The sequence below is a fragment of the Epinephelus moara genome, chromosome 24, assembly GCF_006386435.1.
Source record: "Epinephelus moara isolate mb chromosome 24, YSFRI_EMoa_1.0, whole genome shotgun sequence".
In the NCBI taxonomy this organism is placed as follows: Eukaryota; Metazoa; Chordata; class Actinopteri; order Perciformes; family Serranidae; genus Epinephelus; species Epinephelus moara.
Window position 1 is genome coordinate 35,908,607 of NC_065529.1, and position 27,361 is coordinate 35,935,967.

The window sequence follows — 27,361 nt, forward strand, 5'->3', positions numbered from 1 at the left end:
AGTACACTTGCAAGATAAATGTGACACTTTCTAATGTCACAATGGAGGGACAACTACGCAGGTTGATTTTAGCGCTGGTCATCGTGGACTATATTGCTGTCATTGTTCATTTTAGTCAAACCATACAGTTTGAAAACGAGGCGCGGCTCCAACTAGAAAACAATGTTTTGATGCATTGGATGTGCTGAATGTGCATATTAAGGCAGTACAGGAGGAGGTGCACATTAATAATCCTCCAGGACTGTAACATGCTCATGTTTAACCCAAACAATGTGTCATGTGACTGCAGTTGGTTCAGATCGAGGTCGGAACACGTTCTCACCACAAATGAACCGCACCAGAGTTTGTTTGTAACCAGACCAAGACCACCTCTTCAAGAAGGTCTTGGTCCGGTTGTTTTGGTGCACACTCGAGAGTGATTGCTGCGTTTACACCTGCCCAAACAAACCGCACTTGAGTTCAACTGAATCAAATCAAACAGGGCAGGTGTGAAAGCACCCTCAGAGTTCTCAGACTCTCAGACTAAGGATTTTTACCTCAGCAGCCCGGGTTTGAATCTGGCCCCTTTCTCTTTGCTGAAAGTCATGCCCTCTCTTTTCCCTGCCTTTCTTGTCTATCAAATAAAGCAGTAAAATGTCAGAAACATATGTTGAGGGATGAAGTATTCATTTAAGATGCTTGTTGTGTCAGAAAAAAGGTGATGGGTAACTTTTGCTTACATGAGTTAAGCTGTTATATGTGCTTCCACACTGGAATGCAATCCACTTCTGCTTAAAGTGTAATGGATAGAGCGGACTGGAGCTTTAATGGAGCGAATTGTTTCTGACCCAGTATTACTGTGGTTGTACTGTTGTAGACGTGTGATTTGATTTGGTAATATATTAAATTTGCTGTTAATGAAAATCTTTTAACTGTGAATGATGAATGAAAATGTGGAAATAAGATTAAAACTACTTTGATACTGTATGCACGCAGCTGCTTTTCGCAACAGTAAGCAGTCTGATAAAATACATCAACCAAAACATTGGCAATAAAATACTGCAGTGGAAAGATTACTATTAAATAGGAATAATAACATTACAGAGCAAAGTTTTGCATGACAATGAGTACCTCATTTCTACATGGTGTTGACGGGACACTGCAGCACTGCCACACGGGTGGCCATTCCACAAGTGAACCATGTATTACTTTCTGACTGGAGATTTTGTAAGAAGAAAATTTGTACTCTGAAAAATGAAACTTTAAAGAACTATAACTCTCCAGCTGCAAGTAAATACATAGGTCGCCACTGGGCTTCAAAGCAAACTCTTTTCTTTTCTACAATTCCTCGAAAATGGAGTGAAAGCCCGAGAAAGGGTGAACGGTGGGACTCGCACAATGGATGAAGCCGCACTGTACATCTCTTTTTTCTCTCAGATCACTGTGTGTGATAAAAACAATATCATCTTGTAATCTTCTGTGCCAGGGTCTGTGGTTTATATGTCCTCAGAAGAGCAATTGCAGTGTGAGAGGGGAATGTAGATAAGGGCTAAGACAGTCTCACTGACAGAGTATACACCGACACACGCAGTGCCTGTGCAAATTACCCCGATTAAAAATGCATGAGGCTCAGAGTTCCAGGTGTAATAAAGTGCAACACAATGGCAGAACTGTCGTTCACCAGTGTCTTGGCTGCCTGTAGCTGAAAGTGTGCATGTGATACATGTGCAAACATATATGAGTGTGTGTGTGTGTGTGTGTGTGTGTGTGTGTGTGTTTACATGTGTGCGCGTGTGTTTGAGTAAGTGAATGGATGAGTGAGTGATGAGGGAGAGAGTTCTGCTAGGAGCTACCTACTGGGCAAAGTTAGTGAGCTCATGGCCTCTGGGCATTAGGCAACGCACCCTCTTTGAACTCGGCATAATAAGTGATGAGGTTTTAGAGCTAAATGTGCATGCGCTGTGGATCTGATCGGCAAGACCACCTCGTATTAGTCAGAGATTTATTCCACCACAATAAAAACAAGCTGCAAACGGAATCATTCTTTGTGTAACAGCTAAAACAAAGAAAGTCTGACATACAAGGATTCAAGCAGCTGGTGTCTCAGAGCATCTTTCGACAAGTGCGTCTAAGCAGCCAAACAAACAAGACAAAACTATAATCTCGAGTTTAAAAGGACACGAGTACCACTTTACCTATATGATGGGGATGTGGAAAAGCATGTGTGCAGCAGCCAAGTTTGTGCTCTGTGATGCAGACGTGATGTAGTGTTGGTTTTCTGATTCAGATGGTGTGAGACTGAGTGTTTGTGTGCACAGGGATTGTAAAGAGATTAAAAAAAAGGATGATGACCCCCCCACACACACACACACACACACACACACACACTCCCATCCCACAGACACTGTCATGCACAGGAAACCAAAGGTTCTTTTTTTGTTTACTTGTGAATAATAGTCATGGTAGGCATGTGTGGGGACAGACGGAGATTGCCAAAACCAATTAAGAGTTGTTGTTTTGGATTTGTTTTTGGGTTTTTTGACTGTTAAAACCTGGACTGCACTGAAAGAAAAAGGAAAGATAAAACAAGATATTTTGCAGCACAATTTGAGGTTTGGTAGAGAGGAATCTAATTTACTGTTTATACTGCTGGTGTAAATCACTAGTTTGGACAACAATACGTTATCTACCACTTTCACAAAGTCTGCCACAATACCATTTTGATTAGATTTAATTTAGAGGCTGCAGTTGATAAGAGACGATGTCATAAGCCCATTGTACACAGTCGGTTTCTCTTCTGCTTTTGGCAATAAAAGATAAAAACAACACATAAATGATTGTCAATATTTCAAACTGGTTAAGTGCAGTAAAGTTTGCCATAATATGACTCTACTAACACATGAAACAGAGCAGTTGATGTTGCTGTAGATAGAAGATAGGATATTTCATCCTAAGTATTTCATCTCATAAATACATACGTACATACATGTGCTTTGTCTACTGACCTACTGTGATATTCTGTCAACTTTATGTTCGTGTTTCTTTTCCTTCCTGAGTTTTCCGGCCTTTGTTAATCACCTCATGTGTTTCACCTGTCTTGTTCCACTCACCTGTGTGTAGTTAGTAATCAACCTTTGTGTATTTAATGCCCAGTGTTTCCCCCATTCAGTTGCCAGATCGTCATTGTCATGTGTGTGCTCTCCAGCCTTTTCCTTGTGTTTGATTCCTTGGTTAAGTTTGGTTTAGTTTTTTGGTGTGATTTTTCTGCCTTCACTGACTGCATCAATGTGTATGACCCCTGACCTCCTAAATAAAGATTAGGATTACACGTGTTTTTTGTTTGTTTGTTTGTTTTGTCCTGTCCTCACTGCAGAATTATCCCTGAGTAAATAACATTATCCTCATCGCCTTTTCCCCAGCTGCTTGCCATTAACTGCCAGGTGCCGTTTGACGGTGACAAAGAATTTTTAGAATAAAGGCATGTCCTAAAGGTGACGATATGCATCGATGTTTCCATTTTGCACCAATGATATTGGGTTCTTGATCACTGAAATGATACAATGATCAAGATCAATGGATCCTTAAGCCCAGTTCAGACGAGTTATTTGGGATGAGACAAAACCGTTTTAGAATATTGCAGAGAAAAGTTGCAGCAGTGTGAAGCTTGTCTGGTCTGAGCTTGATACAAGCCTGCTGATGGTGTTGCCTGTAACTCAGCTGGTCATATTGCCAGCGGCTGGTTTTTAGAATGTAAAGTGTGTCACCTGTTTCTACAGCCAATCAGTGAAATCCACTGGTCAAGTCAAAATGACCACAAACTGCATTTTTGCGTGCTGCAGCAGGTGCTCTGTCCACAAATAGCCCTCTATTTCAGTCCTTACAGTGTATCGGCGTCGGACGGTCTGCTACTCGCTCTGTGCTATTGTTGCCCTTAACATTAACTATTTAGTTAGCCCTGGTTATTGGTATTATTGTGGTGTATTTTTTTATGAGTAGTCCATCTGATGCTCGTTTTTGTTTACATTTTTCACGGTTTCATCACTACTACAAATGCAGCTGTAGCCAGTATCTCACTATCACTATCCTCATTCATATTTAAAGAAGCTACAAATTATATTCAGCCACAAAATAAGCCTGAAAAGCTGAAATCAGAACGGAAGTACAGAGAGTTGTTGCATAGAGATGATACACTGACTCATCTAGTTGCATTGGTGTGAACCGGCAGGTTTTTAGAACGTTACAGAACGGCACATTGCAAGAAGTTGCCTGTTTCAACTTGTCTTGTCCCCAATCTTTGTTCTGAACCTGGTTTTACAACCCTAAGTTATACTGGTGAAGTGTCAACAGCAAATGTAAATGTATTCCAGCCAAATTGCTGCCCTAAGTGGGATGTTAATTTTAGATGTAACAGGGCTGTACACAGATGGATACAAGAGTACCCATACACGTGTGTAGAGTATGTTTGTCTGTCAGGAAGTTTGTAGCCTCAGATCAGTATCTTAAACACTCACTGCCATGGTTAAATGCCAGATTTTTATGTTAACAGTCATAATCTCAAACATAGGTTATCTTGAGAGCATTTCATCCAAAGCTAGTTACTTTCTACAACTGCAGAAGATATTTATCCTCCTGGAGTTAATAACCGGAATCAGTTTCATATATTGACATTTGGTAACATGAATTAAACATGATTGCAAATGCAGTAAAACACCCACACTATTTTAAAAATGAATGCTTGATCAGAAACCAATTTAATCCATGTACTCTTCTCTATAACACATCAGTTTACTGTACTGCTCCCCTGACATTATGTTTTATATCTACAGCACGTGACCATCATTCTCATGAGACAGGAGAACGCTGGTTGGCATGTTTGTCAGAGAGGCCTTAAGAGCTTATAATGCCCATGGTACTTTATTATGGTTTATGTGGGCATGAGTAAGCCAGCCAGCTGTGTGTGTATTTGTGTGTGTGTGTGTGTGTGTGTGTGTGTGTGTGTGTGTGTGTGTGTGTGTGTGTGTGTGTGTGTGTGTGTGCGGTGGGGGACAGAAACTAAGAACAAAGAAACCTTTCAGCGGATTTTTGTTGACTCACCAATCTTTACCGAGCACCAAGTACCCCAAGAAGGAGAGATGTATTTGTGGTTTTTCCAGAGTGCACAATGAAACTTTAATGATTATTTTCTTACTCTGAATAGAAAGAGTTAGTATATAGCCGCTCGCAGTTAAGGGACACATCGCTATTGGGGTCACAGGACTGGTGACAAGTCTCCAGTAAATGCCGTTAAAATATAATTACTTTAACCCTGGTCCCTTCTGTATGAGCTTTTGTTATTTAGTGCAGCCCAGAGTCAGCACTCCAAGTTCTTGTTAGGCTCGTAAGGAAAAAATAAGAATAACTTAACTAAATTAGTAAAAAAAATGAGATTCATATATAATGAGTTTCTCTCCTTTCCTCCACTTACTGCTTTTCCTCTATATCTTATATTGTTTTTGTTTCTGTTGTTACAGGTTCTCTATCGATCGGACCACAGACCATGAGATGATCTTCCATATTGATCCTGATTCAGGTGCCATCACACTGGGAAAGATTTTGGACCGAGAGACAGCAGGCTGGCACAATATAACTGTGAGGGCTGTAGAAGCAGGTACATGGCTTGCCATTTCAAATTGAGCTTATCACGCACACAGGATTTGTACATCTTCATAGTGCTGCGACTAATGACTTGTTCACCTTGCCAAAGTTTCTCAAAGTTGGTTTAAACGACTGTTTAAAATCCAGCAATTATGTATAATTCATTAACTCCACCAGGTACAATCTAAGCCGAAATGAGTTTTCTTTAAGTCTTGTTTAGATATTTTCACCCTTTGCGAGATGTCAAAACAAAGCCTTAAAGAATCGCATCATCAAGAGAACACCAATATACGACAATAAAATGAGCAAACAATAAAAGGTCATTTTTATAATCCCTCCCAATTACAGGTAATCTAGCACCTAAGTACTCCTCATTCTCTAGAAAAACTAACAAAACTTAGATGAGGGGCAAATGAAACTGCTCTGAAGTTCTGAGTGTTTGCATTTCTTAGGACAACTCATGGCCCTGTTTTTAAAACAAGCAAGTTAGAATTACTGTGATGATTGGCAAGCTTTTTTCCTTCACCCAGTGCCTGCCAGTGATGGACACTGTGCAAGTTGAATTAGCTCTCCCAACATTTGTCGACTCCCACCAGGGGTGATAAGGGGTGACGGACATTCTCAAACTGCTGTGATCATTAGCTACCAAAGCTTTTGGCACATTTTCAGCAGAGGAGTGTTGTGGCTTTTTAGCTTTGAGAAAGACAGGGAATGGGAAAGTAATGTACGGTAGTTGAACAGCGCTTCGATAGGCATAGGATTTTGGTATAAACAAAATTTATCATGTGAGAACAAGATAGAGTAAGTGTCATGGGATGAAAATGGATTAATAACTCATAAAAACGCCAACATCAGTTACTCGCAGCAGATTAAATGCACTTTATTTTTCATTCGATGCAGTTCATTTGTGTAAGATGTAGTTTTACATACTGTAGTGTGCCAATCATTTCAATCAGTAGAGACAGAAGAATGGAGTAAAGATAATATTTAATACGGAGAACGAGTGTTGAGAAACAGATGATTTGTGTTGATTAAGATTTAACAAAAGTCTTTGATGCTTGGACACCAGAGGGAGAAATTTTGGGATTGAGGGACATCTGAGCAGCAGCAGAACAAACCCCCCACCATGGAGTCCAGACACTGGTGGTGGTGGTGGTGGTGGCTGCTGACTCTGAGGCTGATGAGGTGTATGAGGCTGATGAATCCATAAAGACTAGGTGGTACAAGCAAGATTTGTTCCGAAAATAAAAACCAAGCTTTATCTTAAGCTTAGAGACCAGACTGGCAATATGACCTTTAAAGGATAATTGGCTATCAATGATAAAACCTAAGTACTTGTAACTTGTTCAATTGCATTACCTTGGGAAGTTACAATGTTTGGAAGCGTTACTGGTAGTCTAGCATTTGAAAACAACATGAGTTTGGACTTATCTGCATTTAGGGCCAACTTCAGTTTCTGTAACCAGGACTGAACAACATCAGAAGTGGACTGTAAGAGATTAAGAGCACTTTCAGCAGATGTAGAACAACAATAAATTATAGTATTGTCGGCATATAAGTGGTACTTAGCATTTGGTAAGTTTTCATACAGATTGTTGACATAAATAGAAAACAATATGGGTCCAAATACAGAACCTTGAGGCACGCCTTTAGATATCGTCAGAAAGGAAGATGTGGACCCTTCCAACTGAATACATTGCATTCTGGCAGACTGGTAGTTTGTGCACCAGGAGCTAAATCACCAGGTGTGTTTGTTTTAAGAAAGAAGAGTCCTCTGTGAATAATTCGACTTCTGGTAAAAACCTCCTGAACATCTGGATTTTAGGTTACCAGAGAAAATAGAGGAGCACAGTAGTACGTAGTACGTGCTGGGCTAGCAGCTTGTCTGTGATGAGCCAAACGGCTTCCAAGAAACACTCATTTGTAACATCAAATTGCTTTATTCAGTGATCTTACTGGTTTAAATCACTGGGTCTGTTTGTTTTGAAGAGGAAGAGACCTCTGGGGATAATTCGGCTCACGGTAAAAACCTCCTGAACAATGAATACTGAAGGAATCCACTCGGTAGTTCTTGCTTGGCACATTGGAGAAATTTCTGCTTGTTGCAATCTGCAGTCCTCACTGCTAGACACCGCTAAATCTTACACTCAGCTCCTTTTAATTTGTTGTTTCCTGTCATCCGTTTTGAATTTTGTTGGTTGGGCTACCATTTTCGTATTTTCGCATTTTTGTATATTGTTCCGGTTCACAGGCAAAACAGCTGACCAGCTGAAAACTCACTGAGCTTGTTCTCATATGTTCTGCAACCCCAAAAAGGATATCCTCACTGGTAGGCATCAATGTCATCTTTCTGATACAAGGTGGGAAAAAAAACAGTCATTCATTTCATCGCTTGTCTTAGAGCTGACAAACACATCAGTGAAAATGAAGGAAGAGCTTATATTTTTTTTCATCTCATTGGGTCCTTTTGTCATCACAAAGAAAATGAAGAATGTAATAACTTGGGGGAGCTGGGAAGTTATTACTATACCATTAGAAGTAAACTTGAAAAAGGAGGAGGCCTGGTATTCCCCACTTTTTCAATCTCACACAGATGAAGTGATTTTGGGATTGCAGTGAAAGCAGAGGAGATTGCATTCTGCATCTAACTGGTATCCGCCACATCGCACACAAGAGGGAAGGAGGAAACAATGCGCATAAACAAAGCAGATTTTAAAATGTCTTCATATTTGTTCCTCTCTCATATAGCCTCAGACTGTGATTACTCCAATAATCAATACAGCCTGAACTGAACAGTAAGCAGTCTCACCCAACACAAACATTAAGACAAAATTAGACTTTCTGAGTCTCTTTTTTTTTCCTCGGGCTGTAATTCCCAGAGCAATTTAGGCGCTTTTGTGCTCCACTTCTTTGTGCTTGGCATTATGTCATAGGCGCATTTTAATGTTAATTGAACATTTAAAGCGGCCCTAACCCTCCCAATATCAGACATAAACACATGCCTGCACTTGATAGATAAAGCCTCTCACATTGCCTTCCAAGGAAACATCCGGACAGACGGAGTCAGTGGTCAACGGCATCAGAATTCCCATCCAGAATGTTTCTTTATCACCAGTTCGCTCACAGAGTCCTGAGAGCTGCAGACGCACAGACAGGAGACAGAGAGAAAAAAAAAAGAGACATAGAAAGCAAAAAAGGCCATGAGAGAGACGAGAAGGGGAGGGAGGGGGTTGTAAAGCAGCTAGGGAGAGTGTTTTAAGAAAGGACTTCATTTTCTCCATAATGATTTTGTTCTGCTTTTTTGTTGGGTCCCTCTGCTCATTAAGGCTGGAGAGCCACAAGGTCAACTTGTCTGATGACAGTGTTAAAACCAGAGTTTTGCGGCGCACCCCTTAATTATTCCTCCAGTCCATTACTGACCTTTGATCCATTGCATTGCCACTGTATCAGTATTGCACAAGTGACAACAGCTTTCTGACAATGCTAGGAGTCTGTGCCCTAGGATTAACCCCAGCTGAGAAACTGCAAGAAGCGCACTAAGTGACAATTACCGCACACGTGTCTGTGCACTCTGTAAAAGACGTTTTAGCTCAAGTGCAAGTATGAGCAGGCTGCACTGTGATGATACCCCACCAATCAAACACAAATAGACACACGCACGCACCACACGTCTTCAAATTCGCCCAATTAAAAGTACCATCCCCTAGCATCTCTTCCTGCAGACATTGTCACTGTAAAAGAGGAAACAGCCTCTCATCTTTATAGTACTTGTCTCCCTTCCAGAGAACACAGAACCCCCTGAGTACAGGAGGAGCATTTAACTGCACTGTCACTATCCGGGGTACTCGTTCTCCCTGACAGTCTTCTCCATAGAAACATATCAGGGTAAGTTAGAGTGACATATAATTTTCCAGAACTGATAGCAAGTATGATATCACCTTGCAAAACTGCTTTTTTACCCAGACAGGTAGGTGGAAAAAAAAGAGCATCACCCTGAGGGCAAAAAGATACCGAAGTAGCTGGAAAGTCTTTATCTCTTCCACTGTTGCGGGGAAGAGACATTTTCTACAGCATAACTTTTCTCACCTGCTGTCTGGCAAACAAATGCACAGTGTTTGATTATTATGCCGTTAGAACATTATTCTCTCCGACTCCAAATGAATCACACACTTGTTGCAACATTGTGAAGGGAGATAAGTGTCTCTTTTCAATCACAGCTGGAAAAATCCAAGTCCTATTTGTGGAGTACAAAACATGGTTCACATTAAATTCAGAGTCAAAATGAGATGAAATTTGGTAAAGTACAAAACAGGGGATGTTATTATTTATTTTATTTTTTTTAACAAATTATGCACCACAGAGTGTTTGCTTGGATGACTGTATTAGATGCTATTGTAGTGCAAAGCACATCTGTCAACAAGAGTGGGGAGACATAATAATGTGTAATCAGGGACCAGTCCAGGCTGTGACCTGGTTGATGTGCTCTCTTAGTCTCTCCTGTTATATAATTACTTACATGTCCTTACTGTCAGTGTCGTTGCGGAGGAGGAGGAGGAGATCCTGAATACTCAAACAGTTGCTACAATTGGTAGGCTGACATAGTTTATTTGTCAATAGTGGTCATGCATAGTATATAGATTGCTTGTGGGAAGATTTTAGCACTCAGAGCCACAGTGTTGCTCAGCTGCATCGTATTAGCCTGAGGTTATTGTAAAGATGAATGGTCACATAGACATGACAGTCATCAGGGTTATGTAATTGTCGTTGTTTGTTGTGTAATGATGTGCTTTATGGAGTGGCACTCTTCACTGCGATGAATATGAAGTGAACTTTTCGTTTGGTTGCTTCATTATCTGTGCATTGATGATTTAAACAACACTCAGTGAATTCTGATGAGACTGAGATGTATCTACCACCACTGGAGTGCAGCGTGTTCATAATCAAATTATTGCACTGATTACAATTACATATTTGGCTGTTATGAAACTTGGTGGAATTGTGCATCTCTCTAGTGCGCCGCAGTGTAAGACCTTCCAGAGGATTGCTATTACTGTAGCCAGAGGTGACATGTTGACTCACTCATTTGGCCCAATAACACAATGTTACAATAACATGTCGTGCAATTGCAGTTTGTAACGCTGTAGAAAACGTGCTAAAGTTGCCACTGCAGTGAAATAATGAGGTAACATGAGTTTGGTTGACATGAGCTGACACAGATTCTCTTCACTCAAAAATGTGTTTTTCTCATGTTAATGTCCCCTAGAATATAAGATCTCGACTACATTGACTTGAATCTCTGCAAAGTTTGTCACTAGAAAGGTTTAAATCAGAAATTCAAAAGTACCCTGGTCAAGCTACATCAGGTAAATCACATATTCGAAGGCCAATTGCTGTCTAATACAGGAAACACACCGGCATAGAAACCTGAAACTTCCAGTGCAGAACATACTACAGCAAACACGGTTGAGTGTGCAGTTTTTGGATGTAAACCTGATCTCGAATTTCCTTCCACTAACTAACAAAAACCCCATTTTAGCAGATATTATTGTGTTTCACAACCATTAACATGGTGTTAGCCACTGCCAGCTAGCCTATAAACAAATAAAAGATGCTAAATACACTTGCCATTCTGTGACGTATGATACGCTAGTAGCCTATTTTGGTGCACAACAGACTCTTCGTCTGGGTCTGTGTCTGACCAAAGGCCAAAACACACCAGCGGCAAAGGCAGCACGTCAAAAAATACACCTATTATTTTCAACGTTTATCCCCAGACTGGTGGCGGCAAGACGCATGTTGGCGCTCCTGCAGCACTTTTTGCCACTGTCTTATTTCCAGCCTCGCCGACCCTGATTTTGCTCTGCTCCTATGGTAGCTCAACTCCTCTCCTTACTAATAATGAATAAAGGGAACTCTGTTGCTGTTGATGTGTCTCGCTTGTGACAAAGATAAGGAGAGACTTGTTGAGGTCGAGAAATTTTCCGAGTTAAGCGACCCGCGATCCTGTCATTATAAAAACAATGGCCAGAAAGATACTTCCTAGTGAGGCATAGCTCTGGAGATCAGCTCTTCATGTGAGAAATCAAGATCAATCAGGGGTTGTCCATACATGATTTTAAGCTCATGCAGAGGAGGAAGAGGTACAGATCTTTAAGTAAAAGTAGTAATAACTTTGCGTAGTCGTCTGTTGACGAGCTGCAGCGCGACACATTCAGTGTGTGCTAGGGGCGGCACTTGATGCATGTCACATGATGTGCCACAGTCGGTGTTTTCAGCTCAGGGTTCAAGCATGTATCGCTAAATCTCTCTTATGTTTACGCTAATGCTAACGCTAACGCTAGCCATCTTGATGCACAGTGCTCTTTTACCAGTCAGCTGACCCAGAATTATGTCAGTTGGGTTAGAGTCAGCTGTTCAGTACATATATTCGACTATTTGTTAATTTTATTCCATATAGAGTTTGAGAGTTTGAACAGGGTTTGGCGGGATGTGCAGGGTGATAGTAACGTTCATTTAATATAGTAGAAAAGCCACGTTAGCCATTCAACGTAATGCGTGGTAATTACGCTAACAATGGCTCAGAAATGTGCAACATTTTTTGCCAACAGTTGATATAAAACAAAAACAAGAGACTGTATTGTTTTGCATTGCTGTAAGTTGTAAATTCACCAGTCTTAAGCAGAAGGCAGTAGACAACGTTATCTACCTACCTATGTCCCACTCTGACTCTCTGTGGGTCCAGGTACGCAGCTGCCTGTACCAGAGAGCAGCATGAAAGTGAGGAGTGCTCAGTCTTGGACTAAATCTGTGAATCCAGAATTTCCCCAAAAAGTACACAGGACACTGACTGACAAAAGAAAGAAACGAACAACAACAAAAAAACTCTTGGCTTGTAGAATCTCAGTCGACTGAGGGGTTTCTGACTGATGTTTCGAATCTTTGACTTTCAGTGGGCAGCCCCACTGGTTTCATTCAAGTTGGACGGACACCTCATTCTAATTAAACCCCCCAAAAACACAAGTGAATTGATAAAAGCAGTGGTGGCACAGAATCATTAACACCTCTGAGAAGCTCAGGATAATTTCAGTTTTTGCAGAGAAAGCCTCCACCGGCAGTCAGTCAACCAAATTGGCCTTCAGATAGCAGTGAAGTGAGTCAGTGGGAAACCGAAACAGCATGTGATTCTAGACGGATGTAAAACATGTTCACATTGAAGCATTTGACATGTGTTTTTAAACTCAAATTGGACTTAATTGCCAACACCAAGAAAAGCACCACACCGATTAGATGACGGAGCCCCTTCACAGTTTTCAGTCACCAGCAGAGGTGTGTTGGCAGAGACACTGTGTTTGCTTGAAAACAGAGAAAGAAAAAACTGGAGGTGATCGTAACCTCAAAGGCTATTGAAGATTTCTTTGCTGGAAAGGGCAACTCTGGCAGCATCGCCCAGTTCTTTAAGAGTGATATTGACAAAACAGTTTTGTATTACATTGTGAGATGTGTCTTGACATCGGTGAACTAAGGGGCACCTTATCGAGGACTGTGTGGATACTTCAGAAGGAGAGCGGGGAAATTAACAGTGTTGCTGCCAGAACGGACAAAAGATGCTAAAGTGTACCCTGTCTGTCCTCGTAACAACTTCATTCAAGGCCTCTTTTTTGTTTGGAATGTAACAATAACGCCAGACGTCAAGTATTGATACAAAACTTTATCCTGTCAGATTGTGTGACCACAACAAAGCCCTCACAAAGAATATGCATCTGGAAAATGTTTGATTGAGAAAATTATTTTCCTCATAACGATATAAGTCCAGTGCTGGTAAAGTTATTTTATACAGTCATTTTTGTGATATTTATGAAGCATCAATTAGTGTAAACAGTATTTTTCATATAGCATTTAGAGTGAGCGTGTCTCAGTTGGTGTTCAAATGCAGAGTTCAGCTGGCATTTTATGTATTAGTTTGGTGTTCCAGGTTTAGCAAGATTGCTGATTCCATTCACTTTGTCCTTGAAAGTTTTTTTTTTGTTTGTTTTTCGTCAAGGAAATGAAAGAAAGCACAGCGGACACAGCACGGAGAAAACCCATGCATTTAGAAGCATGTTTTGATTCTCCTTGGTGTGTCAGACACGTGGGTATTCCCAGTCGGTTAACCTGTTAAATCTTGAAAGTGATAAATTATTTTCTTTATTTGTTGTCTGAATATTATCATTAAATGAGTGGCTGTCACTGCATCAGCACCTGAATGTCTTAGCTTTGGTGAAAACTTTTGTCTTTGAAAAGGGGTAATTACGGGATGTTTATTTTTCCTTCAAGTGTGTGCCATCTAATTTGACAATCTTAGTGAACATTTTTAATTATTTAGCGTGTTTGTAGGGCATTGAAACTGTTTGTTCTGTTTATTTAGAGAGCATTTATAGCTGTTAGTTCTTAAATACACAAAAACTCATACTGTCATAAAGAGTTTTTGGTCGTACACTTGTGAGTTTCTGTAATATCGGAGCAATGCAACTGAAGAAAAATGGCAGTAATACTTTGTAGCCTCTGTGCCTGCGTGGCCGGGCCTCTGGCTCAGTAAAGAGACCAGAAGCAGACACTGTTGAGTACATTTGTATCCTCAATTTCCCCTCCTGACAAAAGTGACATTTTATACCAAACTGTTTCCTCCAGCAAAGAAGATGAGCCATTTGGTCACAAGAAGCATAAGACTCCTGACACACACCCACACACACATGCAAGCACGCACATGTATGCAAAGACATGCACACGCACTCTCACATCACATCCTCTCTCTGTCTTCCCTGAAGTTATGTCAGTATAATGCAGTGCCTGAGAGATCTAGTATACAGTCGTTCTGAAAGATTCGCAACAGCTGGTGAGTGCCGCACAGATGCAGAGCATGCCAATAATCTGTTGAAATCCTTTTATTCTTCTTCTGTATCTGAAGACAGATTTAGAACGGCGCCACTTGGTCCAGATGAATGAACCTGTCTCACTGAATAACTCTTTTTTCCCCCCATGGAGGGAGTTTGGGGTGGGTAGAGGCGGGGCGTTCTCATATTGTTTCATCTGTTTTCAATTCTGGGAATTGAAATGTAAAATGTGTAACATCTGATGATTGCTGGTTTTCATTCTGGCACAGCGGGGACAGCGGCATAATGTGGAGACGAAATTAGAAGAAGAGGAAGAAGAGAGGAGATATCTAGCGCCGGTGGAGCTCTCTGTGCATTTATGTTCTTGCTGCTCAAGCAAAAGGCAGTCAATTAAAACCCTGCATTGATGTGAGGATTATGCTATTAGTTGAGACCAGCATTCTCATTAGCTGCTGTGCCACTGTTGAGCAGAACTGTGTGGTGAGATAGAGAGAGGGAGCTCGAGAATTTGCCTGCAGAGGTCTGTTGATTATCAGTTTGCCTGGCTGTTTTTGGTAAACCTGTCTTGTCTTTTTTGTCTATCCAACCTGCGGCGCACCTGTATGTCAGCTGTTGCCATTGATGTCATCTGTCCTGCTAATAGACCTAAGAAAATGTTCTGTTCTTTTTAAAGCATGAAGTTTACCCTTGACATCAAGTTACCGGAGCCAGAGAATCCAAATGTGGGCAGTAAAGTGGAAACAGGGTGGAGCTGAGGTGGGGCAAGAAAGCTGCAATTGCCACGGCTGAGTGTGGGGGAGATTTATCAATTAAATCAAACACGCCTCTAAACATGTCACCCTTTAAGCCTTAATGTCTTCTTTATGGAACAATAATTTTGAAAATTGCTGTGAAGACACAAATTAGAGGTGGAGTGATTTTTGCGACACCAAAGAAAACAAAAGACCAACTTTGTCTTGAGAAGTTGAGGGTCTCTCTGATGACCTCAGTCCTCTAGTCTCGAGAGCCATTAGAAGAAGTGGCAATGATCAGAAATAACTGCATTAATCATTAGTAAAACTACCAATTTGTAGTTTTTTTAAGTGTGACCTCTCTCATCTTGTAAACAATACATGTAATCTTTGGAGGAATGTTAGGTGTTTATTGAAATTATATGTTTACAGTGGCAAAAACAGAATTATTGTGAGGCCTACCAAAGGTCCATGTTTGTGTATTTTAATCATGATAGTGATCTTTCCCTAACCTTGACTATAAGATTCCCCTAAAGTTAACTGAATAGTTGCATTTACCCAAACGTATCCATACCTGTGTGATAAGGACACCAGATCAGCCAGCCTGGTCACACTTCCAGGTTGTCAAATACCAACGCTTCATCACGGCCCTCCGCATCTGATACTGACGCACAGGGTGTCCTTTAGCGTTCATTTAGCTTTCAACTAATTCCAATGTAATGTATGTATGTGATGTACAAAATATTAGATGCTCAGAGCAACTGACATGATATAAAAAGTGAGAAAGTCCAGGTAGGGAGGAGGTCTGGGTGATGAACTGGTCAAACAAACACAGACTTTCAGACTTTCCCAGGAGACTGCTGTTTGTGTCCCGGGTGAAACCAAAAGTCTACGCTGATTTATTTAAAAAAAAAAATTATGTAAATAAGTCACGTATTCATGTAACGATATAGTGTCAGTATCTGGGAATGAGAGCAGGTGAGATCATAAAACAATCGAGTCTTTTTGTATGACGACTTTGAACTGTGTCTTTGGGCATTTAGCTCAGACTTCCCAAGGTTAAAATTTTAGTATCGTATAGTTAGATTTAGCAGGTTTAAAGCACTGAGTTTGTTTTTCCACTGCATTTATCTAATGGCAATAGTTAGTTGATGCTTCTTGGAACTATTTATCCATTAAAATTGCAAATGCTAACCTGGATCAGTTACCAGTGTTAATTTAGTTTTCACATGCACATGCATCAGTCATTTCACAAAATGAAGGTACTCATTCTTAAGGGGGAATTGCACTTAACCATCTGCAATATTTACATAATTACAAGTATTTAAATTCATTCACGTGAGCTCTTTTTACTGCAAGGATTTATGTGTGTTTTTCTCTCATTGGATAATTGTCAGTAGCTGCATGTTGTTACATTTTCTGTAGGGTGTATGAACTGGGTGGTGACAGCTGTGTATTCTGATTTATTCATAAGCTATGGACTCTAATTAACCAGGATGTCCAGACCAACACTTGAAGCAACCAGATCAGTCATTTAACAGAGATAATGTTCTCTCTCTCACACCCATACACACACACACACACACACACACACACACACACACACATGCATAGACTTGCACACGCTAGGGGCCTCAGGCTCCCCTCTGTACTGTACATAGTGTTTTATGAGTAAAGCGGAAACTCCATCAGACATTATCATATGATTACGAATGCGAATTAAGATTCAAGAAGTCGAGCTAATTTGAAGTGGGTTTTGATTGTACTAATTATATAATCTTCTCCACTCCCACGTTTACATTCTGGCCCATTAAGAAAAATGTCTTGAGAGTGCATTGTGGCGTTATTCCTTGTGTTTTATCTCGTTGAGAACGGCATGAGAAATAAAAATTACAGTGCTACATTTGCAGTTTTGTCAAAAGCATTTATTTGTCATTATCTGTGAGCCGAGGTGTGCCTCATGCACTCAGACTATTAAACAGCTATATACTGTAGTGTCATTATCAGATAGTGAGGACCTAGAGACAAAAATGGAATCTCTGGTACGATTTTCATGTCACTCACTGGTGCCAGAAAGTGTTATTCCTGTAATGGGTACAATTTGAGGAGGCATTAGATTAAAACCCCTCCAGCACTTAGCCACAATGCCAAACCAACTGTCTACTTTCTTGTGGGAAATTGCATCCATCTGAGTCTTGTCTCACTCACACTAAAAGCAGACAAGAGGAGCATTAAGGGTCATGCCCATGGACTCTTGTGTACACACCTTGGCTCTTATGTGGAAGTCAACACAGTAGCAGCAGCTGCCATCCTCTTGTCAGTCTACACTGGATCTGTTTAGCTTTAGCACTGCTGTGTGGGTCACGACCATTTTGGCAGAGCTCATAACCCAACAAACAGTTCCTGTAGTTATGCACATAAGTCTGAAGAAAACTGAAGTGTAAAACTATGCTTTGGGTTGAAGATAGACGCGTAAAACACAAGTGAAACATGGGTTGATATGCAGCCTGTGTAGACAGCTTTATTGATTCAAGTAAAATAATTTCTGTACCTTCAGAAGATGGACAACTGAAAACTGTGACTGAAACACCTCCAGTGTAGACAGGCTGTTGCTTAAGAAACACTCCAATCAGGATCAGAAATTCAGTCACTCTGTTGCTAGGCACTGGTGTTATGTGTGGCAGGCTAACCCTTACTTTATCCAGCCACTATACTCATTGTGGTTTGTTGAAAATGTTGTTGCAGTTGCAGCTTGAATGATGGGCAAGGACACATCTGCCACAGCAATGTACACTGTTAGAGGTATATTATGCAGAATTGTTTACTGTTTGTAAACACGTTCACCAGCAAAAATGAAAGTAAAAGCCAACCCCAGATTCACTCATTCGGCGTTTCGCCTCGCTATATCTGCATATTTTCAGTACCATGTCTCTTGGATACCTGCTGCTCACAGTCTGGCCCCTGGTCCCTATCTTTTTTTTAAAAGCCCCAACGTAGCGCTGTGGGGTACACGCCCATAAATGTACCAAAATAAGGAGAAAGAAAATACATGCAGAGGGCAGTCTCTGAAGAAACATACACCGCCAAACACTTCTAGCGGGTCAGAAGTGATGATTGAGAGGGATTACCTCTGTACGAGTCTATTCTGCATAGTATATCTTTAAAATGTATCTTGACAGATGTTGATGATGTGTTTTCGTCTGTCTCCCCTGTAGATAACCACACCATGGCGTCCCACTCAGCAGTGAGCATTCGGATTCTGGATGTAAACGACAATCCTCCTGAACTGGCCACACCGTATGAAGCCTCAATATGTGAAGATGCCAAACCAGGCCAGGTAAAATTTGTTAAGACTATCCAATTTCATATGTATTTGAACACCAACAGTGTATTCTGTACATTTATAAAGTTAAAATGAGACAAACAAAACTTCACAATATCATTTTGCTGAGCAACAAGTAAAATGTTGTGCTAATCAAGTTACTGGAGCATCACAGATTGATCCGCCATTTAATTAGTGTTGATGATAATGAAGGTAGGAGTTAGGGCACTTGAAAACGGTGCTGTGCCAAAGCACTAATTACATTAACAATATAAGAAGACGAAATAAAAAAAAACAAAAAAAACCTTGTAACAATGCCACAAAGAAACGTATTACCTGTAGTTAATTCAGTTTGAAAGGAAGCCCCAAAAACAGTGCACAGCCCACACAATACTGAGCACATTTACTGGTATACAAAACTCAAAGCTAGTTATCAATGTGAAGTGAGTTGAAGTGTACTCAGCCATGGGTCATATATTAGCACATAAGTGATTGTTTTTTGCATTAAACACATTAATCACAATGGGGAGAAGCAGATGGATTTGAACAAGCAATTCATACATTAAAAAATTAACACAGAATTCATACTTAATGCATAAATACAGTAGAAATACAATGAGTACAATGAATACAATATTTTTGATTTTCACTGGTCTCCATTTCAAAAAGCAGTGTTATTAAAGCTGATTTATAACTGAGTCACTCAGCCAGGCAGAATAAAACCAAAGGCTGCGTTCTCGATTCTGACCAATATCCTCATCTTCTCTGAAAATATATTGTTAGACAGAAGAACAGTTTGGATCAACATCAATGAAGTGGTCTGATATTGAGAACCAGTATCCTTTTGTTCTGTGAGCTAATTCAATTCAGACTTAATTGCTGAGTCAGAGATACCAGCATGGTCACCGGCTTGTCTTTAAATTAGCAACAATTAGCTTGTTGTGCTTCACACATAGTCTGTATGGTGATTATAAAAAGAGTGAATGATGTAGAATGTAATGTACCTCCCTCCGTATGCAATATTCCTGATGTAGACATTAACATCAAGCACCCAGGTGTTACATGCACCATGGTAGAACATGAAAGCAATACACCCACTGTTTGATGTGTGATATATTGCAAAAGACATCTACAATACTACATTACACAGTATGTGAAAGGATATGTGAAAAAACTAGGGCAAAATAGAAGATCTCAATGATGTGCGACAAACAAAACAATGAAAGTTTTAGCCTTTCATTAACAATAAAATTAACGTGTGTATTGTCATTAAAATGTAAAAGTCATTAACTGGCAAAAGGCAGCACTGCAAGAAAGCAGAAAATTTCAAAGATAAAGATGTCAGGAGTAAAGGAGGGACACACCTGTACATCAGTCTAACAAGTTAACATTGTGATATCTGTAAATTGAGCTTGCTTAGGTCAGGTGTCATCACGTACACAACTTTGATGATGACACCTGAGCGAGTTCCATTCGCCAAAGACAGCCCGCGGATATGGTCACCAGCCTCAGAAAAAGCCAATAAGTGAACCTTGAGTTCAGAGTATTCTATCACAGATATTTCTGTATTGATTTTTTGTCCTATTCACTCACCAGCCTATTTCTTGTCTTTCTAAAACTGCCTCATTATTTACATAGTTCTGGTTTGGATCGTTTTCAATTGCACACTGTGATCTATCTGACACTTCTTAGCAAAGGCAATTTAGAACTCAGCTTTTGGGCAAAGGCACAGTTTGCCAAAGAGTGTCAGGGAGAGAGCCTGAAATGAACTGTTTTCCAAAGAATATATTTATTTTCTCCGTTTTTATGCTGGATGCAGATTAAAAGTCAGAAGGATTAATATTTCACAGATTTCGATATTGGATTTCTATCTATGTCAGCACTATGGTTGTTTAAACGTAATAGAATGGACATGGGGAATTCACATTTTAATGGATGGAGCGTTTGTATGACTATTCTGCCTGCCAAAAAGATTTCAGCTCTCCATAAAAAACTATCAATCATTTATTCTCCCCTTTGTTACAGAACAGTCAGAGAGTTGCTCTGCTCGTGGCAGTGCCTATTTTTTGTTAGATCATGTCACACACAAAGTAATAGAGCAGTTAGCACAGATTAACATGCATCCCTAAATGGCAAGCAGGTGACAAAATTAAATTCTGCATCATTACCCGGCACCAATCAAACAGTGGGGGTCTGTTTGAAAAATCAAGACAAAAAGTAATAAAATGGCTATTTCCAATCCAGTAGGACGCCAGGTCTTTCCACAGATCACCATAAAAAATGGACAGAGTCATTAGGGTGTTTTATTCTCCTTACACAGTCAACAGGCCTTGGGCTGAGTTAAACCCAATTATCATGTGCAGAGCAAAGGAATAATTAAAAAAAAGCAAGGCTTTAAAGTGGGGCCTCCATGCTGGAAGCTGCATTTACATGTGTAATGAAGCTCAGGCCTCTCCTCCCCTTGATCCACAGACTCTTAACCACTTATAGCCCCCCTGTGCCTCTGTAACACCGCCCGCCTGCGCCTTTCTAGAACATTGTCTAGTCTGATCTCCCTCACTCCCACCTCGCTCCCTCTCCCATCTGCGAGAGCCCACATTAACCTTCAGCTCCTAATCACACAGAGATGATTAGTCTTCCAGCAAAAAGATCATTGCTGGCTCCCAGCATTGTAAAAGAAAAGGTTTTTAATTCTCTCATTAGAGAGAAATGCAGCGAAATATTTCACACTGTAATTACAAACCGAAGAAAAGGATTCCATACATAGGAGAGAGTGACATTCAGCCTCACTGCCACCTCTGTATCTGCCAGTATGCTGTTTTTCTTTATTTATGACTGTCCATCTACAACTGGCCATCAAATGACAAGAACATCTGACAATATCTCTTGATTTTCATTCATTTTCTTTTTGGAGTCTTTTTTGTATGTTGTTGTGGGGAGCTCTGTCGGAGTCAGCCTGCCGAGATTGAATGAAAATGTGTTAGCCTTGGGTCAAAGGCTTTCTAATGCTCATTTTCAGCCTCTGGGGTAACCTCAGGGGGGCATGGGGGAAACAATTTTCTCCTTCATGTTATTCTCAGAATAATATTAAAAAACTGTTTTCCACTAGTTGTTGTCAGTCACTGCATCTTTACCTTTGAAAAATGGAGTGAGTGGTGTGAAGAAAAATGTTTTTGGTCTGTGGAGTCGCTGCATTTACGCTGGTGCCTAGAGCTGTGGTTTGTAGCATTTTTCTTTGATTAATGGCAAGGATAGAACCTTTCTATTGTTGGCCTTCCATCTCGGAGAGAAGTGAATGAGCAAATGACTTGAATGAATTACTCATCTATCATACCTTTCCATTGAAGCAAGACCAATAAAAGTTTAGGTAATGACAGGATAAACAGCACTGAACCAAAAAATTGCCTTGCAAACAAAAGTCAGTTTAACGCTACTGAATTTCTCCCCGTCAACAAGTGGAGATTTCGATTCACAATACTTCAAGAAAATCAGAGATGCTGGCAATCTGCCCTCGTCTGAAAACCTTTGGTCTCTTGAGAGGTAATCGAGTTGTTTGGCAACTATCCGTTCAGAGCAATTTGGCTGCATCTGATATTCAAGCTAGCACTTGCACAGGTTTGGGGATTGGGAGCAAACAAGATGATGTCACAAAGCCTGTATAAATCTCCGCTATTGATGAATTGATGCATATATTTCCTCTCCTCATTCTGCCTCTGTAGCACAGTCCTGGAGGAGTCTTGTGCCACTTACTAAAATATCAGCCACAAACTCACACACCTGCAAGCACATATACAGGCGAAGATCCTTTAATTTTTAATTTTACCACTGTGCTATCTTTTATGACGAGAAACCAGGCTGTTCTCAGGCATTGTTTGCACTTATACTTACAAAAGTAATGCACCACAATGTATATATATCCTATGAAATCCTGAGCCAGTAATTTGTGTATAACCCACGTAACTGGGAAAGTTGCAGTTGCCTAAACCTAAAAATGCATAACCATGTTTTTTTTCCCTAAACCTAACCTATGTTCCTTTATATTAAGTATGTAACTTTAGGTTAAGTACCTGTCGTTTGTGGGGCCTGTGTCTTCAATGCAGGCCTAAATAGAATTGAGTGCATTTTAAACTCGAATAAGGGTAAAGAGGAGGATAAAACCAATGTATAGTCACATATTCGGTTAAAATTTCACAAATGCTAACACTGCCAGTAGGGCTGGGCGGTATGACCTAAAATTTATATCACGGTATAAATCGAATCCCTTCACAGTAACGGTATATATCGCGGTATAAATTTAAGTGTAAAAGTTATAATAGAAGTGTTTCTGAATGGGTTTTGTAGTCCCTTTGCAAAGCTAAATTGATGATAAAAAAACAACAACAACAAAAGCAAAGATATAATGTATTTTTTAGAGCATTTATTGTGCAGAATGCAGATCTCAAAACTCAAAATTAAAACCCAGTACTCTATGGTGCAAAATGTCCCCTGGGATCTATATCAAAAGGTAATTTCCTTCTTTTAGCAAAATCGTAAATGACTGAGTTGTGTTTTTTCCACCTGGACCTTTATGCTCTGCCATTTCTCCTCTAATCATCACGCTGTAACCTGTGACAGGCTGCTATGATACCACAACTATCACACATTCACATATGGAGTTTTTTGTGGAGCCCCTAGCGTCACATAGGTTTACATTACCAAAGGTTTATGACAAACTCTCTTGCCGAAAACCAACTCCCGTGTGCGCACGGCGAGAGAGGAGAGGGAGAGACGCTGTGCTGCTGCCAGAGGAGACACTGAATGAGTTCCCTCTGAGCAGTAAGTCGCTAAAAGAGTCTGAGAAGTCCGGGGCTGTTCATAAGACATTAACTCACTCACTCACAAGTTCTCCAGCAACACATGTTGCACGTGCTACACTAAATCACAGACGTGAACCAACTCCTCTTGCTCCGCTGTCTCTGTGCTCGCAGCCATTTTCACACTGAGGCAGGTGCGATGACGTCATCGACGATAGGACGGTAGAGCGCAAATCATTTCTACCAGTCTACCGCATATACCGTGCAGCCCTAACTGCCAGTAACTGGCTGCACAGATGCAACCACACTTAATGAAAAATAATAATATTCTAGAAGTTTGCTATGAAATGTTAAGCTAACATTAAAATAACATTCCCAACATTTGGAGGATTTTCTGTGGTGTTTTCATACCATACAATTTAATTCAGGGGGTGTAAAATGAAGGCTTCTATTGAAACAGAGAGCTGCTGCCTGATATGTTGAACCACTTTGATGCCTACTGCTTCCCAAGATACAGTTATTTATTCAGTAAAATAAGCTGCCAAAGGAGGAGCCCAGAGATATAAGCATCAGCCAACAGATGTTTGCGTGTAAAATGAGCTTCAATTTTGTTTCAGCTCCCCAGAACGTTGTTAATCAATTTTGAAACTTGGACAGGGCAACAGCTCTCAGAAACAGACATAATTAAGCCCATTTTTCTTTCACCTGGAGTAGACGTCAAACAGTGGTGAGGTGCCCTCCCTTGCTTTATGCATATGCCTCCGGCCCCTAAGCCCTTTGCTTGCGTCATCTGGCCTCTGTGAAAAGGAAATATGACGCTAGAGATGGTTATTGCTGCTTTGTTCAGTGTCTAGCCTGTTTCGTGTTCTTTATAGGCCCTGCTACACTGGCAGAATTAATTAGAGCACACAACACAACACCTGTTATTTTTCAATTGAATCAACTGTCAAATTGCTTGGCTCCAGATTCAAAACTTTTTACAGAAGAGTGCTCTTTTAGTTTCATGTTTCCATTGCAAATCAGCTAAAACCCACTTGTGAGGCAATATGAGTATCACTTGATTGATAGCAGGACTTGATTGTGGCTAATTACAAGTAAACAGTAATTTATTTTATACCTAAATCGTTCAATCAAGCTGTCAGTGTAACAACGCATATATGAAACTGTATGTGGTGTTTTCTGTTAGTGGTGCCTTTTTTTTCCATTATTATTTACTAATGTGCCACATTTTATGTAAATAGAGGTCAGCAAATCATGTGTTTGTGTTGGCTTGTTTATACAACGCTGTGGGGACCATGTGTTTTTAGTGATTTTGTGGGGACTCACTTCTCATCTGGGGGTCTCTCCCCAAATGACAATCAGTACATCCATCTCATCCATCTTGTCTGTCAGTGTGTCTGTCCTGCTGAATCTGCTTGCTCTGTTTACCACAAATTATATCAAACACAATTGTACATGCCTGTCCCTTTACAGACGCTTGCTACAATGAAATAAAGACATGCATGCACACACCCACGCACATGCTGTACACACACACACACACAGCCTTCACTGTCACACTCTTAATACGTCAGATCAACCCCCGGTTTACTAAGCTAATGAGGAGCGTTCCATTGTCTCCTGTTGTGTGCTGTGTTTTCACCCGCTCTCGTTCATGGAGTGTCAGCTACTTGGCTCAGGTCTAGCTTTCGGTGGAACCACAGAGAAAATCAGATTAACCTAAGCCTTTTAACTGCGGTTGGGTTTGATCCCATTTGAGAGTTGGCAACACAACCTATTTTGTTTGTGTTTAGAGGGAGAATGCATGTGGAGGGAAGAGGAAGGGTTGGCAGAGAAGTAAATGAAAAAAAGATAGGTGACACCGGCTAAGCAGCTTTTTGCTTGGGGACACAGTTCAAGCCAAGGCCATGACACAAAGTGTTAAATAGTTTCTCACCTTTTATTCACAGGGCCTTCTAAGGGTCTTATTCTGGTCGATGTTCAGAGATGGAAAGAAAAGCAAAATAAGTGACTTTACAGTATGAGAGAGATGTGTGCAGAGAGAAAGCCACACAGTAAATACAGATTGGATTCGCACTGTTATCATACTGTTATGTAGAACACACATAACGCACAGCCATGCCAAAAAAGACATGCATTTCTTATCCATTGCTAGTATAGAAACTGCAGGTTCATCTGCACAGTAAATATATTTATATCTCCCTCTTTCTATGTGCAGTTTGACTTTTTTCTTTGCATAATATTCATGGATAAAAATGCTAGAAATTCTGAACAAAGACAAAATATTGTACGAGGTGTCTTTGGGTCAGTTCAGATTTCTTTATGTCTTTGAAATGGTTCTAGGATTCGACGGGAAGCGAGTGCTTGTCTCATTAGCTGCAATGACTGTGTGAAGCAAAGGCAGAGAGAGCATCCTACTGGTTTTTGCCTTGGGCCTCGAAACTCTCTCAAGCTGCCCGTATGCATCACAAACACACATATTTGAACTTCTGTGCTTTTGAGGACCTTCACTGACTTACAGCCCCCTAACCTTAGCCCTCACAACTAACCCTTCCTTTAACCTAACCTGGCCCTAAAACCATTCTTGACCCTTGAATCCGTAGAGAGTAAAAAACTTACCATGTCACATTACAAATATTCTATTAAAAAACTACAGAATAGTGTGATGATTAGCAAAAAGCATCTTTGCAAGATTCCAAAACTTCAGGATAATTTTGGCTCCAAACATGTAACATGACATTAAATATGCTCTCCATGAGGAGAACACAAGCCCTGTTTCTGTAGCTTTTTATACTCCATTGCTAAAACAGCTTTAACAGATATCAGTTATTCCTTAAAACTGTCATACACATATCCATAAATTTATCTAAAAGCCAACAATGGAGCAGTTTAAGTGCCAAACAGAACACTATGCTCAAAACACCCAATTTCTAAATGGGCTCAAATGTTTTAAGATGTGATGCTTGTCACAACCGGGCTCTTAGTCTGGACCAAAAAAAGTTGAGACATATGGGTTACTCAGAAACAAAGTGATTTATTAACTATAAGTAATCAACACAAGTGAAAATAGGTACGAGTCAGTAGTGTGGGGAGTGGATGAGTGAAACGTGCTGTAAAAAACAAAGAAAAGAGGGGGGGGGGGGAAACACAAGCAAAGAGGAATGGTAAGGAGGTCTACCAACACCAGGTCTGATTGTTGCTCTATCACACCTGTGCATGGGGCAAGTAGGGCCCAGGTGTGTCCCATGTCACTAATTGCACTCATCACTGTATGCAGCCCTGCAATGAGACAGCAGACACAGCAGAGGAACCAAGCAGTGGGGCGGTCACATGCAGTTTAACTACAGTATGACCAATCTAGGAACCCACTGACTATCTGTTTGATGACAAGAAGCCTCTGGGAGTAATGGGCAATATTTTGTGAGATCAGGTGTAGCAAGCAGATATCCAGCTAAGACTGGATATTTTTACATGTAACATTAAATATGCTCTCCATGAGGGGATCACAAGGCCTGTTTCTACAGCTTTTTATACTTCATTGCTAATACAGCTTTAACTAAAATCAGTTATTCCTTAAATTTGTCTATCTATTAAGAAAAAGTTGACATATTCTACTCCTCTGGAAAACAGTGGTATATATATCTATAAAAGGTCAATATAAATTATTAAGTATTATTAATAATTATAAATAAATTGACGTAAAAAAGCCAATAATGAAGCAGTTATTGCCAAACAGATCACTTTGTTCAAACCACCCAATTTCTAAATGGGCCCAAATGTTTTAAGATGTGATGCATGTCACAGCCAGGTTCTTAGTCTGGACAAAAAAAAGTGGGAGACACACAAGTTACGAAGAAACAAGTGATTTATTATCTATAAGTAATCAACACAAGTCAAGCAAACAGGTATGAGTCAGTAGTGAAGGGAGTGGATGAGTGAAAATTTGCTGTAAAAAAAAAACAAGGAAAAGGTGAGGAGGTCTTCCAACACAAGGTCTGATTGTTGCTCTATCGCACATGTGCATGGGGCAAG

At 40.4% G+C, this 27,361-nt stretch overlaps 1 protein-coding gene across 1 annotated transcript in view; it reads left to right on the forward strand.

Annotated features, from left to right (window-relative positions):
- The window catches only part of LOC126385482 (cadherin-22-like), a 246,946-nt gene that overhangs the window by 190,359 nt on the left and 29,226 nt on the right, over positions 1–27,361 (forward strand). The window contains exons 9-10 of the mRNA XM_050037217.1: positions 5,490–5,626; positions 18,430–18,551. Coding sequence (XP_049893174.1) covers positions 5,490–5,626; positions 18,430–18,551 — 259 coding nt within the window. The remainder of the gene's footprint in view (positions 1–5,489; positions 5,627–18,429; positions 18,552–27,361) is intronic.